This window comes from Panthera leo, chromosome B4 (genome assembly GCF_018350215.1).
Source record: "Panthera leo isolate Ple1 chromosome B4, P.leo_Ple1_pat1.1, whole genome shotgun sequence".
Lineage (NCBI taxonomy): Eukaryota > Metazoa > Chordata > Mammalia > Carnivora > Felidae > Panthera > Panthera leo.
Genome location: NC_056685.1, coordinates 109,878,189 through 109,898,170, shown reverse-complemented (window position 1 = coordinate 109,898,170; position 19,982 = coordinate 109,878,189). Strand labels below are relative to the sequence as shown.

Genomic DNA, 19,982 nt, shown 5'->3' with positions numbered 1-19,982 from the left:
TTAGAATTTTACTAAAACTTTTATTTGATCAAAGCAGCTTGGAGTGCTGGCTGACTCAGTCAGTAGAGAATGTGACTCTTAATCTCAGGGCCATGAATTCAAGTCCCACATTGGACACAGACCTTACTAAAAAGAAAACCAAAAAACAAGCTACAATGTTGTTTGAAAGCTGCTCTATTTATATTCTTTTGGAAGAGAAGGTATTTGAACATGAGAATATATTTAACACTTCACTATTTATTTTTTAGGCTTAGTATAAAGCTGTTTATGTGGTCTATTATGGTAATGGGAGCCCTGGGATTAAAGTTCTAAGTTGATCTGTGCTTTCAGAGTTCACTGATGGGCATGGTGTTCCTGCAGGAAGAGGATGGTAGCTGGCCAAGGAACTAGCTTCAGTGACTAGGACTGTGGTTTTGAGATTGTCCTAGGAGTAAGGATAAGCAAAATCTTGAAAATTATGGGGCTCCACTGGTATTTTAGGAGTGCAGATTAAGAGGAATGGTAATGAGGTCTCTTCTATTTATAAACTTCTGAGCTAGAGGAAAGAGTGGAGCTACTGAGACTAAATGATAGTCATGTGATCTTAAACTGATGTCAAATCAAGAAATGACATTGACTACTGGAATGAAGCAGTATTCTAGTAAAGCCAGGCAATGGGGAGTACAGAAATAGCCAAAAAGAATTTAAGAATTTACAGATTTGAAGAGAAGCACCTGAAAAACAAAATCATTGGTTTTAACTTTTACAGAAACCAAATTTTATGATTTTTAAAAAGACCTTATTCCTAGATGTTGTCCATTCTACAGAAATGCTTTATCACTCCTTCCTGCCAGTGCGTATCTTAACTACCATACTGTAACCACCGGTTATCTTCCACATAGTAAGGTGCCATTTTTGTTATGTATTTTATTTCATTGAAACTAAGATGCCATCATTTCTAAGACTCACCATTAAGAAAAAAATAAGCCACTAAGGGCGCCTGGGTGGCTCAGTGGGTTAAGCATCCGACTTTGGCTCAGGGAATGATCTCACGGCTGGTGAGTTCAAGCCCTGCGTCAGGCTCTGTGCTGACAGCTCAGAGCCTGGAGCCTGCTTTGGATTCTGTGTCTCCCTCTCTCCCTGCCCCTCCCCTGCTCCTGCTCTGTCTCGCTCAAAAATAAATAAACGTTTAAAAAAAAAATTAAAAAAAAAAAAAGAAAAAAGGAAAAAATAAGCCACTAATTGTTAAGATGCCTCTCACTCTAAGATTTATTCTGATTTTAGAGATGTTAAAAGGTAAAAATAAAAAAAAAGAAAAAAGAAAAAGTGCACCTTTAGAACTAGTGAACTATATATAGTATTCTTAAATTTTTTTTTTTTTAATGTTTATTTATATTTGAGAAAGAGAGATAGAGCCTGAGCAGGGGAGAGGTAAAGAGGGAGACATAGAATCCGAAGCAGGCTCCAGGCTTTGAGCTATCAGCACAGAGCCTGATGCAGGGCTCGAACTCATAAGCTGTGAGATCATGACCAGAGCCGAAGTCCAATGCTTAACCAACTGGGCCACCTAGGCTCCCCTACAGTATTTTTAAACATTCTATTATCATTTGAGCTTCTAACAACTATATAGTATTTCGAAAATTATTCATATATGCTGTAGACATACAACTAAGTACTATTCAGAGCCATGGTTATGGTATATATTATATAAAGAACAAATTTTTATTAATCTTTTGGTGAAGTACTTAAAATTGACAGTTAAATGTCTAATGAAATGTAAAAACATCTTAAACATGACTATAAGAAATCATTAATGACATACTTTCCTGTCATTCTGGGTAATACTTTACCTTCAAGGCTGACATAAACAATGTATATTCAGACTCCCAATCCCAATTTCTGTGGAGTGTTTTTAAGGCATGAGTGAATATCACCATAGACAGACAAACCCAGGATAACTTTTTTAATACACTGTTTAAAAGAAAAAAGCAGAACAAAAACAACATTATCTATATCACCAGAAGCATTTTACCTTTTACAATAGAGGTAAGAAATATGTTAAATATCCCCAAATATCATGTTTGAGTTTATTTTAAGGAATGAGGATCCTTCTAACAATCATCCAACTTCAAAAGCAACACCAAAAAATTAAATATTATGCACACTGCCTTCTACTTCAGTCTTAAATTATATTAAATATTCCACTATTGGTCTCTATTTCAAAAAGTCTGCTTAAGTTTAATGACAAAAAACCCGATAAACCAATTTTTAAGTATGACTTTCTTTTTGGGGCTTTTACTTACAACTTGAACATTCTTAATTGTGTTCATCAAGGGTCTATTTTATCATTGGCTGTATTTTAAAAAATTTTGGCTTACCCAGACTGCATCTATACCACAGATTATCATGACATTCTTTGAATATTTTTACATTCTAAAGCTAGAGTTATTTATGACAAGTCATAGTAAAACTAACTCTTTATATAATAGATACAATATAGCTTATATAGCTTTAGGCTAATTATTTGGGAAACAATTCCTCATGTATAAAAAGGTTACACTTCAATAATCCCTATGATCACATTCATTACTAATGTTCTCTGAGTCTATTTTTTTGTCTCAGTAACACAGTTTAACTTCTTTCATTTTGACAGATCCACTTAATCAGGATAAGAGTGCATGGATCAGAAAGAAAATGGACACTGAAGGCAGTGAGATGTAAATGTGAATCAAGAGTCTACTCTTTACTAGCTGTGTGATCTTGAGGTAATCTGGTTCAGTAACTTGTATGAGCTTCAATTTTCAAATGTGCACACCAGAGTTAAGGAAAGTTAGATTAAATGAGAAAACAAATCTAAAAGGTCTATCATGGCTCTTGGCACCTGGGAAGCACTCAAAAACTGGTAGTAATTATAACTGGATAAATGGGTAGAAGTTAAGAGAAAAGGCTTGGTAGATGTTAGCAAAAATCGTAGACATGGATGAGATCATCCAAAGAGAATATACATTGTGACAAAAATGGCTGTGAATAAAACTCTGAGAAATAAATATTTAAAGAGCAGTTACAGCAATAAGAATCTGAGAAGAGTCTGAACGGAGATGAAGAGACATGGAAGAGAATTAGGAGAGACACTTTTTACAGATGCCCAGGAAATAAATTTTAAATACAAGCACTGACTGGATTTAGTTACTAGAACGCAATGATATAGAGAGAAGTCAGAATTCTGTGTGTTGAAGGATGACTAGAAAGTGAGAAAGCAGAGTCGGTGACCATTTCTTGCATATATACAATGTGAATATTCTGTTCCTTAATTGTTAGTTTGAGGCCTCTAGGACATGGTAGTTATGATGAAGATAGTGATATCAAATTACAGACTGCTTACTATATGCATTTTACATATATTAAATCAACATGACTCACTTAAATAAGAAGCCTATATCTTAGTTCACTGCATGTGGAAGTGGCAATGGTAATTTGTAACTTTAGTCTCAATAATATCCTTGTTTTCATTTGGGTCTAACTCAAAGTGTGTTAGGTTTCAGGCTTACAACAAAATTATATAAATAAGAGAAAGAACATAGGGTGAGGTGGGTGCCATGGAGCTTTCTTAACTTCAATTACAGAAATATGAGGAAACGATCAAGATGGAAAATAAAAAGGTATAAAAATATGACTTATAAAACTAAACACTTTAAATACTTAAATGTATCACACTTAATTCTATAGTTTGTAAGCATTAAATGAACTAACATTTTAATTCACCTTTTGTTTGATATTTTCTGCCATCCATGGGCTACCAAAATACAGAACCCCATGCTAGGAACATATAATACTCGCTCAGCAACAACAAATCCCACTGGGAAGAAAAGGTTTGATGCAGGAATAAATGGTAATGCCATTAGACAAAGTGCCTACAAAGAAAAATAAGACATTTTATTTAAAAAATATGTGGACATTCAATAGCAAAATCCAAATATTTTATCATTTAACTTGAATGATAAATGACCATTAATTTGAATGGTTCACTGCACTGGTGGACCATTTTTAATAATACTCTAAACAATACTAGTTTAAACATAAGGAAGGCAATTTAGGGATAGTAATAACAGACATCAGGATTATGTCACCAAAGTGAGATCAAGCTAGAATTTATAACCAGAGATCATCCAATTAAATAAAAAAAACTTGGGGGGAATATATATAAATAAGACAATTTTTATACATCCAACTAAAGTACGTGTGGTAAAAATAAACTGAAAGATGTTAACAGGTTTTAACAAAAGAAAACCAATCATACAAGTTTTTATAATTTTACTACTGTAACTATTCAAATATTGGAAATTGAGGAAATGACATAAGGTATACTTCAGACAAGACAGTAGACTACTACTTCTGTACCCCAGCATTACTTGCATAACATTCTGATGGATCATATACATTTAACAGTGGCTTAGTATATACACAAAAATAAAACTGCCCCATTAAATAGTAGTCCTTTATTCTACAAGAATTTCTAAAATTCTAACACTGTACATTGACATAAAACATCATAAAAATGCTTAATTTGTTTTTGCCATTTTGAAAATGAGTTAACATAAGGTTGCTAGATTATAAAGCCATTAAAAAGATAGGATACAAACAGCTAGCACACAAATAACTTGTGAAAGAAGTTGGTTGTTATTAAGACACCTGTTTCTATGGATATCTGCTTCCACAATTTGTTACCCTAATTTGTTTTATAGTATCTAACTGAATAACTGCAAATTGTTCCTTGAGCTTCAGAAGTTTGAGTCTTCTAACAGTTTGAGAGGAAAGATTGTTTTTCCTTTATTATATTTTATTAGTAAAATATAGATACAGAGATGTGTATTTCTCCATCACAAATTAATGACTTGTAATGAGGAAATAACTCTAAAGCACTACCAAATTGCTCAGTATCATGCTAATTTATAGATCTAAAATTTTAGTGTTTTCTTTTTGATCAAAAAGGTAAAACATTCAGAGTACATAATTCACTTTCCATTTCCCAAGAGTGGTTGATAAAAATAACCAGCTAGCTGCAAAAGAGACATTCCAAAATATGTAGTCCTTTTCTAAAAACAAACAAGCAAACATTTTTTTTAATAATTCATGGCTTCCTTATAGCAATTTTATTTAAAAGAATTAAAAGTGTTAAATTCATTCAAAGATGCATTGGTTATGATGCATAAGCTGCATACACAAAAAACAATCTCACAAAAAACCTACCGGTTCCTAGATAAGGAATGCCTCTAATTAACTTAATGAAAAGTTCTAATATGTTCTCTACTGGTATATGCTAACCTAGGTAACTATGGCTACCATAAGTTCCTTCTTCAGTAATATAAAACTCTCTTTAAAACAACAGGTGTTAGGAGTGCCTTGCTGGCTCAGATGGTTAAGTATCTGACTTCAGCTCAGGTGATGATTTCATGGTTTGTTGGTTCGAGCCCCATGTCGGGCTCTGTGCTGACAGCCCAGAGCCTGGAGTCTGCTTTTGATTCTGTGTCTCTCTCTCTGCCCCTCCCCCACTTGCACTCTGTCAAAAATAACATTAAAAAAACAACAACAACAAAAAAGAAAAGGCGGTAGTGGAAAGCTCACAGAGTTTGGACAAATCTCTTTCACTTCTTATTTCTTATGTAACATAATAAGGTAAACCACTCAATCATCTTGCCAATCAGTGTTTCTTCATAAAAAGGGATTAATAACTGCTTATATTGTTGATACATATGGCATTTTATTTAGTAAGTGCTTATCATGGTATCTGGTACTTGGCAGGTACTCCTCTGATCTACTCAGTCCCTTCCATAGATCTTCAGAAAATATCACCATAAAAAATAACCTGTTTAGTACTCTCTTAAGGCAGTACTTAAGGTCACAATTGTTCTTTTGTACACATAAAATAAAATTTATGTAAATCTATGCTTACTTCACTGGCACGATCCTCTTTTTATTTTTTATTCAGCTTACATTACATAAATCATTACTTTATTTGCCCAAATTTTAAATTCACCCAACCTTCCTTATTTTTCCTTTCTTTTAGCAGAACCTCAGCTTTGGATGTGTTCTACCATATATCTGCTTTGTATTTACCTGAGCAACAAAGCACTACTAGAGACAGTCCCAAAGCAGAACAGATTAGTATCATCAAAAATTCATGGTCAACTTCAAAATGATTCTTAAGACTGCTCAGAATTTCTAGGTTTCTTTGGTAGGCTCATTCCCACTCTCCTAGATTTTAAATCTTGATTACTTTACTCAAACTTCTGATCCATGACATTTTCAGCAGGTGACTATACTTCCAAACATACAGAGAAAACTACACTCATAAAACAAGAATTCCTTCAATTCCCTGCTCCTATACCAACCAACATCCACATTCACATGTATTTCCATCCATTCTGAGATATAAGAGGCATCTCCATCTGTCTCAGGCCAAACCTGAGCTGTATCTACATGGCCCTTGCTCCGCACAAATCTCACAATTAGCCATCCCTTCATTTACTCAGCCACTTTCTAATCAACTGTATCGTTCCTATCCATATTTAAATATGCCCTTGTCTCCCCAATCTTAAACATGTCCTTTGACAACATATATTTACGTTACCATTCATTATGTACTTCAGGTGTAAATCAAGTTCCCACACTCTTATGAAAGCACTTTTATAGTGGGGGTATGAAGTAGCTCGTTTTAACCCCACTTAATCAACAGTTCAAATCAATGAGTATGTTTTTGCAAATCAACCCATTATTGACATCCCCTGCTTCTAAAAGTCAGCCAACTGAGTACTCCAATCAAAGTGATTCTCCTACTTCTGAAGGTACACCAAATCTAGATCTTCATGCTTCCTCCAAGCTCTACATGAGATCAGTCTGTGATACTTGAAGTCGGCATAGTATTCTCTCACTTAGCTAGTAATATATTCAAGTTTGCTCATCCTTTGAGATATTCAAAGTTGAGTTACCCTATGGGTTGGTTATCTACACTAGCAATCTTCACGTCCTCATCTCCTAATCAAATTTTTCCACAGAAATAAATTTCATTTAAGTAACTAATACACCAAAAGAGGTAAAATATGACTGATCTCACTTTTCTGCTTCACAGCATCTGTTAGTGATAACCATTCCATCTTCCTTAAAACATTTACTTACCTTCTGTCCACTTGGTCTAGCTCCTACTTAGGTTCATTCTCTTCTACACAGTATCTAAATACAGAAGGTCTTTTTTTTTTTTTTAATTTATTTTATTTTATTTTTATTATTTTCTCAAGTTAATATACAGTGTGGTCATGGCTTCAGGAGTAGAACCTGGTGATTCATCTCTTACATCTGACACCCTGTGCTCATCTCGAAAAGTGCCCTCCTTAATGCCTGTCACCCATTTAACACACTCCTCACCAACCTTCAGTTTGTTCTCTGTATTTAAGAGTCTCTTATGGTTTGCCACCCTCTCTGTTTTCATCTTATTTTTCCTTCCCTCCTCCTATGTTCATCTGTTAAGGTCCTCAAATTCTACATATAAGTGAAATCATAGATCTTTCTCTGACTTATTTTAAGCAGGCTCTGCACTCAGTGTGGAGCACAGCGTGGGGCTTGAACTCAGGATCCTGAGAACAAAATCTGTATTGAGATCCAGAGTCAGATGCTTAACCAACTAAGGCACCTAGGCACCCCCAAATATAGAAGTTTTTTAAAGACCTACTTGTAGGTTTCTTTTCTTTTCACTCTATCTAGACCCTTCAACTATCTACTGAGGAAGAATTAAGACCAAATACTCCAAGGCATTAATTATGTGTATGAATTATCTTCTATTCCATGCATCTACAATGGTAATAGCTGATTACTATCTTTGAGAACAGTGACAAAACCCCAGGTGAGAAACCTCTAAAATCGCCATAAACTTTCCTAATCATATCCTGGTTTCAATTACTATCTCTATGCCAATACTGCAATCAATTTTTTATGTGTAGCTTAGGCGACTCTGAACTCCAGGCACCAGGTGCTATTCAAATTCCCCACTAGGATCAAACTCAACAGATCAAAAAATAATAGTAAATATGATCTTTCTCCCAAACCCTATATTCTTTCAATTGTCTCTATATATCAGAGATTAGCTTCAAATTTTTCCAAAATGCCAATTCCCTGGTAATCGGGGCCTTGTATTTATCATATCCTCAGTGCCTAAAATGCTGCCTGGTACACAGATCACAACAAAAAACTTAGTGAATGACTAAATTAATCTAGTGACTGCAGCCAGGTATGATGTATTTGTAAAGTATTAAAAACACTTTCTGGCATGTAGCAAATGCTCAAGAAAATGTTAAAGATTATTATTGTCTTCAATAATTTAAAGGAAAACAAAACTGTTAGAAGTGACAGCAAAGTAAGAAAATTACAAAGAAATACATCCCTGAATAAGAAGACTTTGTACATAATCAGAGTCCTCTGAACATAGTAAAAAATAACTCACAGAATAATTAAGTCTTACTAATGAGAACTAAAGAGCTAATATGTTTCTAGCTGTCTACCTTACATGACATTCTTCTCTGTGTCAAGAAAACAAAGTATATAATATGATCCATTTCCTCAAAAAAAGTGTATAATCTACTTGGATAAAGAAGTAGAAGATAATGATGCCAAAAGGGATGCTTCATGATTTCAGAGTTCCTACCAAATAGGGAAATTTATAACCAGTTTTTATTTTACATGCTGAATATATATGCCTGCATATGAAATTCTGATATACATATATGTGTGTATATATATATATATATATATATATATATATATATATATATATAAAACCTAAAATAAATTAATAAATTAGGGTGATGTTGAATAAACAAAAATACTGTTTCTAAGAAGATGCTTTGACAAATTAAAGGTGGTCTTTAAATCAACTGAATGTTGTATCAATTGAAAAATTAAGAAAGTTTTCTTACCATTAAAACAGTCTTGGAGGAATCACCAGGGTATCTGAGACTGAATACCCCCAAAGCCCCCAAAAAGCAAAAGAAAATAAATGTGGCAAGATTTCGAATATCTAGAAATGATTCTATAAGTGGTATTGTTCCCATGGTCCAATCACAGCACAGTTCCGAAGGATTTAATAGAAGCCAAGCATTCAAGGGAAGGAGGTAGTTAAAAGTTAGCTGCCTTGTAGGAGTTGGGCTTACAGCAGCTGGGTTATCAAATCTGTAAAAAGATTTAAAAAAAAGTTATTTAATCTAAAACACGTTTCAAACACAAAATTAATATGTAACATATAAATAAAATACCAAAAAAGCAGTATTTCATATGTAATCTCACTTAAAATGACAAAGTATTTTTTATGAATACCTCAGTCCTCACTGAAGTTCAAAATGTCCAACCCTTATGAAATATCTAGTTGAGAATCTATGAAGAATGGTTGGAAGGGCAACTAGATCAGACATGTGTACCCTGCAGAAGTGCTTTCATTAAATTATAACCTGATTAAAAGTAAAAAGACAATTTTAATAGACTCGTTGTAGGTGCTGTACGAGTGCTTCTGAGAACACTAACCAATATTTTCTTCTGCATGAGATGCTTCTTTCAGCACTAAATGCTAATAAAAATTATGCTTCCTAGAAAGAAAGGTTTTCTTTTGTCATGGACAGAAAAAACTATCACCTATGAGCTTTTCCTCTTTGCTTAGACTTTTAGGAAGCTGAAACCAAGTTTCCAGTATAGAATAGTAGCTGTATTTCCCTATGTAACATTTTATTTGTGTTCTACTTTTTCTCCTACTATATACTAACATAAGCTTATACTTTTTTTCCAAGTTTTTATTTAAATTCTAGTTAACATACATGGTAAAACATATGTGGTTTCTGTGTAGAATTTAGTGATTCATCACTTATATATAACTTATATATAACATATATAATTTATATATATAAGTGCTATCCCAAGTGCCCTCCTTAATGCCCATCACCCATTTAGCCCATCCCCCACCCACCTCCCTCCATCAACCTTCAGTTTGTTCTCTATAGTTAAGAGTCTCTTACAGTTTGCTTATATCCTATTTTATATTTGTCCAGGCCATGATATATTACATGTATGTTTCATTAATTCAGTCTGCTTCTTGCAAACTAAGTCAAACCATAGTCAAATCATTTTTTAAGTATATTTCAAATGAATGGCTTCAGATACTCATTTCTTTAGGCTACATTCAAAATTTTATTGGTTTTGTTAATATTAGTCTTTAAAAACCCAATTTCTCATTTTATAATGAATGAGTTAATAAAAAAAATCAACCTCTACCATTTATTTGACTTGGTCTTCTTAAAAATTCAAATGGCTGGGAAACAGTAAATACTATTTAAACAAATAACATCATTTTTAAAACTTTCATATTTGAATGTCTACATATATGAAAAATAACAAATCTTGAGTCAAGGCTTGAATTATCAAATAACGAACAGAACTAAACACAAGGCTGTCTTTTTTCCTATAATCCACTATTTGAAGTTCAGTTTTATAATTAATAGTTTATTTAGAATAGCTGATTTAATAACTGTACTATAGAAAAAGAACATGTGGCAAAGCATGTGAAACCATATTATAGTCAACTTCACTGATAATTTAATACAAGAAATTTATATATACACATACTTTTAAATGCTTATATTTGGAAAATATATATTTATATGTAATATAATCCATATAGCAATCCACATGTACACAAAATACATTAATACATATAAACCACATTATCATACTACAGAAATGGAGATAAAAACAGTTGATGCAAAGTCTCTAAAAGGAATAAAAACAGTAACACTGAATATGAGGGTAAAGAAGGAAATATAAAATATTATTTACAGTTTAATCTCTTTTCCATATTTTACTATTTAAATAAGTTGGTTCAGTTTAGCACAGCTAGACTCAGAAGTAAAAATTCATGAAATTAGAAAGTAATTATTCTTCAAAGAAAAAAATGCTACTGAAAGGAATATTGCGTGGAAATGTTAAAAAGAAAGTGTTTAATGTAAGAGAATTATCTGAATAAAATTTTATTCTAGCCTGGGCCAGCAATGCATTATCATGGATAGCACCTGAACAACATTTTGGCCATCTGTTAAAAAAGATCTTGCATGTAACGTTAGTTACTTAAATAAAATTGGATAAGAAACTAGTACAAATTTCATTTTATTTTTTTTTAACTTTTTTATTTTTTTGAGAGACAGTGTGAGTTGGGGAGGGGCAGAGAGAGAGAGAGAGAGAGAGAGAGAGAGAGAGAGAATGAATATCCCAAGTAGGTTCTGCAATGTTAGGGCAGAGCCCCAATGCAGGATTCAATCTCACAAACCATGAGATCATGACCTGAGTCGAAATTGAGAATTAGATGCTTAACCGACAGAGTCACCCAGGTGCCCCTATAAATTTCATTATAAATTTTACCCTGAAAAAGGTGAAATGGGAAATGCTAAATGTTAGAGCAGGAAAACAAGATATGTAGACTGTTAAATTCAGTATAACTTTTGCTTCTAGTCTTTTTTTTTTTTTAATTTTTTTTTATGTTTTTATTTTATTTTTGAGAGAGACACAGAGTGCTAGTGGGGGGAGGGGCAGGGAGAGAACAAGACACAGAATCCAAAGCAGGCTCCAGGCTCTGAGCTATCAGCAGAAAGCCTGATGTGGGGCTCAAACTCACGGACGGTGAGATCATGACCTGAGCTGAAGTCGGACACCCAACTGACTGAGCCGCCCAGGCGCCCCTTTTTGCTTCTAGTCTTAAAGGAGAGAAGAACTGGACAAGACATAACACAGTTGGGTATCAGGCAAAGAAAGACGATGATACCCAAGAGAAGGAAAACAAATGAGGGAAACCCTACCTGGAAAGTTCAATACTTGGATACAGTTCTTAGTCTGTGGAGCATTGAGGGAGAACCCAGTGGAGCCTAGGAGTATCCCTGAGTTGTGAAGATGGAACTGGGATCCCTAGGAGCCCAGGTCGATAGAGTCAGTGGGGGAGAATACCAGAGAGAAGAAAGCTGCTGAGAAAGAGAACTCAGATCTGTAGAGGGTCTCCTTCCAGTTTGTAGTACTGATCAGAACCGATCAGCATATATATATATATATGGAAATACTCAAGGTCAGTGTAGTGGGTTGAACCATGTCTCTGAAACATTCATGTCTATCCAGAACCTCAGATTTTTTTCCTTATTTGGAAATAGGTTCTTTGCCAATGTAATTAGTCAAGTTAGGATGAAGTCACACTGGATTAGGGTGAGCCTTAAATCAAATGTATAATCACTGCAGTGATACAGCAACACACCAAGGAATGCCAAAGACTGCTAGCAACCACTAGAAGCTACTAGGAAAGAGGCATGGAACAGACTTCTTCCTGAGAGTCTTCAGAAGGAACCAACTATGCCTGACACAGTTTGGACTGTGGCCTCCATCACTGTAAGAGAATAAATTTCTGCTGCTTTAAGCTACCCAGTTTCTGCTAATTTGTTACAGCAGCAGGAAAAATAATAGAAATAGGAAACTACCTCTCAAACGAATTAGATAAAAATTCTCAAATGCCATACAGAGCTAGGAATAGTTCCTCAGCAGCCAGAATAAAAGCCCTCATAAGTCACAGTCTATCAGACAGAATCAGTAGTGGAAGAAAATTACCTCTATCATAAATGCTGCTGTGGTCTCATATAACAAAGCTTAAGAGCAAGACTAGAAGATGAAACATCTCTCAAATAACTTAAATGCATCCCAAAATAAAGCTCTAAAATATTTATAGGAATATATTAAAGTAAAACTCACATATGGCATCTACTAAAAAATTACTGGGCATGTGAAAAAGTAGAAACATATAATCTATGAGGAGAAAAATTATTCAATCTAAACTAAGAAAGGACACACACAAGAAAATTAGTAGATGAAGACATTAAAGTACTAGAACATGTAAAGACATGAAACATAGAAAAAAGGCTTAAACAGAATTTCTAGAGATGAAAACAATGTCTGAAATGAAAAAGAACTAGAAAAAATTAAAGGGAGACTCGACATTGCATAAAAAAGACCAGTGAACTTGAATGCAAAGCAGAAGAAACTACCAAAATGAAAACGGAGAAAATAGTTCTGGGAGGGGAATAAACAGAGCATTAGTGTGACAACTTCAAAAGGCCTAATTTACATGTAATTGGGGTCCTAGAAGAATAGAAACAAATTTCAATGAGTAATGGCTAAAACATTTCCAAAATTTACATACTAAAACATATAGATTCTAAACTCAGTTAACCTAAGCACAGTACACATGAAAATAAAAGTAAGCGTAACCAGAAGTTTGTATCATTTGACCACCTTCACCCAAATTTTGTTATATAATAAGTATGTCCTACAGCAGTAATATGCAGCATGGGGACTACAGGTAATAATACCATATTACATATTTGAAAGCTGCAAAGAAAGTAGATCGTAAAAGTTTTCATCACAAGAAAAACATTTTCTGTAATTATGTATGGTGATGGATGTTAAGTAAATTTATTGTGATAATTTCTCAATACGCATATACTAAATCATGACACTGTATACCTAAAATTCATATAGTGTTATATATCAGTTATGTCTCAATTTAAAAAATAAAATAAAAAGAGAAACAATGGTGAGGAGAAAATAATAAAAGCAGGCATAGAGAAAAAGACACACTATATGCAGAAGCACAAAAATAAAGATGACAGAGGTTCTCCCAGTAAAAACAATGCAAGCTAGAAAATAGTAGAGCAACATTTTTAGAGTGCTGAATGCAAAACAGTCAGTGTGGAATTCTAAACTCAGGGAAAATATTTTTCAAAAACAAAGGTAAAATAAAGATATTTTTATATACAAAAGCTAAAACAATTTGGCATCAACAGACCTACAGGTCAAGAAATGATAAAGTCCTTTAGTCACAAACAAAAATGGTACAATACGAAAATCACATTAAATGTAAATAGCTGAAACACCTCATTTAAAAAACAGATTATCTGATCAAACAAAAAAGGAAGACCCAATTATATGCAGCCTGTAAGATACCAACTTCAAAGATACTGATAGTAGTGCCTGGATGGCTCAGTTGGTTAAGTGTTCGACTCTTGATTTCAGCTCAGGTCATGATCTCATGGTTTGTGGGATTGAGACCTGCCCTGGGCTCTGTGCTGACAGTTCAAAGCTTGCTTGGAATTTTCTTTCTCCCTCTCTCTCTCTCCCTGCTCTCTCAAAATAAAAAAAAAAAAAAGATATTGATAAAAAGTAAAAAGATGGAAAAAGATAAACCATGTAACTCTAACAAAAGATATATAAAGTGAATTTCTGAGTAAAGATTATTACTAAGGATAAAGAAACTCATTAATAAAGGTAAAGGGATTAATTCATCAAGACATTATAATCCTAGATGTTAACCACTTGAAAATAGAGCTTTAAAACACATGAAGTAAAAACTACAAGAAATAGACCAATCTACAATTATAGTCAAAGATTTCAACATCCTCTACTTTATAATAGAACAAGTAGACAAAAATCACTTAAACTATATAAGACATCACTTAATAACCAATTAAGTTAAAATAGGTTAAAGTTTCATTAGGTTAAAATCATTTTCATTCGTTGGTTTCATGAGTGTACTCAATATGTCAAAATTTACTAATTTGTACATTATAAATATATGCAGGTTTTAAAAAAATATTAATTATACAAAAAGCTGTTAAAAAAAACTTCAATGTAGGGGCACCTGGGTGGCTTAGTCATTTAGCAGCCAACTCTTAATTTCAGCTCAGGTCGTGATCTCACGATTCATGAGATCGAGTCCCGCATCGGGCTCTGTGCTGACAGCGTGGAGCCTGCTTGGAATTCTCTCACCCTCTCTCTCTGCTCCTCCCTTGCTTGTGCTCTGTTTTTACTCTCTCTCAAAGTAAATAAATAAACATGAAAAAAGAAAAAAAAAAACTCAATGTAAATCAAACACTTCTATTATAATCACTGAACATCAAGAGTTAAAGAAAGAATGAAAACAAAACAAAACAAAACAAAAACAAAAAAAAGAATCAGAATTTCCATACCTGGTGAATACTGGAAGTTGGGACTGAATGACCTGGACTCTAATCACAACAAGTAATAGGGTACTGAACATCAAAACAATGAGTTTTATTAGTGTCTGCAGCATAGAAAATGGAATATTACTCTTCCCACGGAAAAACTGTCCGGCAGTAGTACATAATAATGGCAAAGTATACTGCAATAGGAAAAAAAAAGTTTTAAATAACAATATACTACAACGTTTTCAACAATGCAATACATTCAAAATGCAAGATTAGATATAAATTGACTGTAATTATAAAATCAGTATGGAGCAATGTGTGGAACTGATAAGGAATAAAACTGAATCCAATAATCTTACCCAATAATGAATCATATTGGACGGTATTACTGTGTACATTTCCAAATTACCTAATGATTCCATTATTGAAACTGAAACAACAGTCTTAAAAAACTGAAGGAGTTATAAAATGTTAAGTAATTTTCAGTGGATACGAGGACAAAATATGCCAGTTTCTTGCAAATTTTTGGTAACATTATTGGTAAAGAGAATAATTTATAATGACACATTTAGAAACCAAGTTTATTATCATCAAATTCAAATAGGATAAAAGATAACAATAAAAATTGTATTTCTCCTTACCCCCTGGGCAATAAATACTTCATACACACAGCAAATTCCCACAACTGTTATTCCTTGTTCTTTACACAATGTTGCAACAGCAACTAAAACCACTGTCAAAGCAATTGGAGTCCATACTGCAATTTAAGAACAGAAAAATATAAACTACACAAAACAATTTTATAGTATCATAAATGAATATTTTAAGTTATACAACTGTTGGACATTACTAAAAAACTCATGATTCTATATTCACATTTGTGTTATTTCCCATTAACCTATACTTCATATTTCAAAATGTATTTAAATGTTGTGATTTTATATACCCAAAACAAAACATCGAAATGTATAACTTAAACTAAAAAATTTTTGTAGAGAGGAAAATTATCTAATGAAATGTTTTTAAAAAGTTTATTTAGTTTGAGAGAGAGAGACAGCATGCACGCATGCATGCACGCACACAGGGAGGGGTGGGGGGGGGTAGAGAATCCCAAGCAGGCTCCCTGCTGTCAGCACAGAGCCCAAAGCTGGGCTCAATTTCAGGAACCCTGAGATCATGACCTGAGCTGAAATCAAGAGTCAAATATTTAACCGACTTAGCCACCCAGGCGCCCTGAAATACTAATTTTTAAAACAAAGTAGGGTGGCCAAATTGGAGAAGGGAAGCTTAAAGGCTGGAGTGTTGTGATTAATGAACCATGTATGTGAAATGAAGGCAAAGTCTTTAAATTATTACACAGACATCTATATGTTTTATTATATCTGTCATTTATTAAAAACTTCAAACTGAAAACTACTAAGCAAAGTAGAATAACATTCTTATTTTAAAGAGTATAAAAACTGAAACAGATAAATAGAATTTAAATTAATACTATTCTTTTAAAAAATCTGCATTAGAGGGCACCTGGGTGGCTCAGTCAGTTAAGTGTCAAACTCTTGGTTTCAGCTCAGGTCATGATCTCACGGCTTTGTGGGTTCGAGCCCTGCATTGGGCTGTGCTGGTAGTGTTCCTCTCTCTCTCTGCCCCTCCCCTTCTTGCACTCTCTCTCAGGATATATATACACACACATATATATGTACATATATATATATACTTAAAAATACTATCAATAGAATATTCATAAGTTCTACTTAAATAGAAAACCTACTTCATCAACTTTAAGCAATATCAACTAGTTTAGTAATAATTTGATTCAAGAAGAATGAATTTTGAGAATAATTCCATATCTACTAATTTGCTTTATGACTTTGAACAAGTTTTCTGAGCTTAAGTTTTCCTTAAAATTTCCGTAAAATATGACCTCTGATTCTTTTCAAGTTAAAAAAGCATATTGCAGTATAATTGTGTGACCTCAGGTTTATTTATTAAGAACATTAATCAGAGCAAAATCTCAAATAATTGACTTAAATCCAAGTATAAATAGAAAAATAATTCATGAGTTTGATATATCTTCTTTTGTTCTTGGGCTTACTACAGAAATTCATTTATTTTTGAAATTGTTTTCAACTTTAAAATACTCTACTGATTAAAATTACTGTAAGAAAAACAACTCAAAAAACCTTCAAACACTATTGGAGATACCCAGTAAAACAGTATTCCTTTCCTCAAAAAAAAAAAAAAAAAAAAAAAATCTCATATTCCAGTCAGATCAAAACCATCAATACAAAAGTACATTATACCAAGGAATGAAACATAATGCTAAATTCTGTAAGAAATTCATACAGGAAAGAAATCAATAGATGATTATTTACAAAACAAGCTGAACCTAAAGTTGAACCTTGAAGATATATACATAGAAAAACTGGGGAAGAGGTATGCATGCATAGAGAGGAGGAGGGAATAAGCTTATTAGCAAATGAATGATACAGAGAATAGTATGAATGGAAGGGTATGAATATAATAAAAATTAGTGGGAAATAACGGCCTTGAAAAGATATTTAAAACAATATATCAAATGGCTTGTATAACCAGTTTAGCATATATTATTTGAGTCTCAAAATCACTCTACTGTGATATAAGGGAAGATGTAATCATGTGCATTTTTAAGAAGAAAGAATTTTAGAGGTCCAAAAAACAGTCATGCACAATAAAGAAATCAGGACTTTAACTTGGTTCTTCTGACATTAAATTCAGAGCTTCTCCCTAGTTTGTAATTCCACTCCAAGACAGAAAGCAAACAGCTGCATTCTGTAATGCTGGATTCAATCTCAGCAACTAACAGCTCTAATAAAGGCAAAAGGTTTATTGAAACCAGTCGCTTCAGTTCTTCAACTTTTGGTGATTACATTACTGTATGAACACATACTTTGATTTTATAAATAGATCTCTGGGGTTAAAGTTAACCACGTGTAATTTTGCCCAAAACAAGTCCCCCTGCTAGATACACTAACAACACTTAAAAATATACATGTATAAATACAGAATCCATTTCAATCATTAAAATTCATTCCAATTTCAAAATATAGGTTTCTAAACTGAATTTTACATGTATAAAGATACAAACCTTTAGCAATCACATATTCAAATAGTTATTTTAAGTATCTACTACATTTTGTGGAGGAGAAAGATAATAGTCATATAAACAAGATTTATTTGTTAACTGATGATCTAAGTGTTAATAAAGAAAAACAGAAGGTGAAGGGAAATAGAAAGGAATGGGAAGATGAGTGGTGCTGCTAATGGCATCTGAGCAGAAACCCAAAGTAACAGAAAGAAGCAAAGGCCCTGAGGTGGATCATGCTTTCAAAATGGGTGTGGGTCATGAATAATCTAGAATTTAAAGTGATCAAATAATTACAAATTGGAAACCTTTGCAAGGACACGTACATTAAATAGTGAATACAAAAGATGATGACAAATCTGTTTATGGTCTCAAGTATAAAATTATGTAATGTGGAATAGGACTATGGGAGTTAAGAGGACAGAGAGAGGTCCAAAGCAGGTTCAGCACTTTTTTTAATTATAATTTAATCACTGACTTGGTCATTTGCTCAACAAGTATATACTGAACACCTACTGTATACCAGGAACTCCATTCCAGGAAATGGAGATAGAAACCTACCTATATTACAAATCTAAGACAACACTAAAGGTGTTTGGCTAAATCACTTATTTGTTGAAACTTAGTTTCCGTTAATGTAAAATTAGGCCCCTTATCATCAGTACTTTGGGTTTATAGTGAGAAAATTCTCCAATGATGTAGGGAAAAAAAAATTAAAGGTTAGATCAACCAAATACAGGTTACTGTTATGTAAAACCTCTTTCAGGTCTACTGTTCACACAACTAAAAAATCATTTTTATTGCCTGGAACTTGTTTTCTGATAATACCTGGCATAACTAGGATTAATGAGCTAATGTGTACAAAGCATTTTCCAGGGTGGGCCACATGGTAGAGACTCCATAAATAGCTGAACTATGATCAACACCTAATAAAAGTTATATTCTAATAGGCTTTCAACTTTATCTAAACAATACAATGCATGGCCTTCACAGGTGTTATTATAGAAAGACAACTGAAGTATTAGTACTTGTATCTTTGATAGGTAACAACAGATGGAACTAGGAATGACTCTAAAACTCCTATACTCTAGGGTAAATTTTTTATGTTAAATTAAATACAGAATCTGTTAGTCATGATAAAATATAAACTGCATACAAAAATAATTTTTACTATTGACAATGTTGCATATCATGTTCGTATGTCCATACGTGCTGAAATAGTATAATATATAAACCCAAGTGTGACATATATTTTATAACAAATAGAGTAAATAAAAATTACTTAGCAAGTTTTATATCTATAGAAAAAAAATTAAATGTTAGACACTTACCTATGGAATTATCTGGTCCTTTTGATTTGGTATATGACAAAAATGCAGCTAGAAAAAAGATAGATGACAAAAGTTCTGCTCTTCCTACAACACCGGTTACCTAAAAAGGGAAAGGGAGAGGAGTTCGTATTAATGAAGAGCCTCTTGAAAATTTAACTACCATATATAATAGGAACAGCACTTTAGAAATTAAATTGCCATAATTTTTCAAGCATATTTCAGTTTCTTAGACATGCTTTGAGTGCCCTCGTGTGGTGAATCTGTGTATCTTCCATAAAAATAAATTTTCCAGTGACTCTACAATAGTTCTGTTATCATCACTATTTTGAAATAATTGCAGACCCACAGGGAGTTGCAAAAATAGATACAGAGAAGTCCTGTGTACGGTTTACCCAGCTTCCATCAACAGTAACATCTTATATAATATTAGTACAATATCTAGAGTAGGTCTTAATTAAAAAAGACAAAAAACCTAAGACCTTACATATT

General features: G+C 33.1%; 1 protein-coding gene across 4 annotated transcripts in view; it reads right to left on the bottom strand.

Annotated features, from left to right (window-relative positions):
- Positions 1 to 19,982, bottom strand: part of TMTC3 (transmembrane O-mannosyltransferase targeting cadherins 3) — a 62,220-nt gene that overhangs the window by 19,263 nt on the left and 22,975 nt on the right. For all 4 annotated transcript variants that reach the window (XR_006204981.1, XR_006204982.1, XR_006204984.1 and 1 more), the window contains exons 4-9: positions 19,494 to 19,593; positions 15,683 to 15,798; positions 15,063 to 15,235; positions 8,943 to 9,195; positions 3,742 to 3,890; positions 1,830 to 1,950 (exon numbers count right to left, since the gene is read on the bottom strand). Coding sequence is in view for 1 of the 4 variants with exons in the window: in XM_042947305.1 (XP_042803239.1) it covers positions 1,830 to 1,950; positions 3,742 to 3,890; positions 8,943 to 9,195; positions 15,063 to 15,235; positions 15,683 to 15,798; positions 19,494 to 19,593 (912 nt within the window). In the remaining 3 variants the exon portion in view is untranslated. The remainder of the gene's footprint in view (positions 1 to 1,829; positions 1,951 to 3,741; positions 3,891 to 8,942; positions 9,196 to 15,062; positions 15,236 to 15,682; positions 15,799 to 19,493; positions 19,594 to 19,982) is intronic.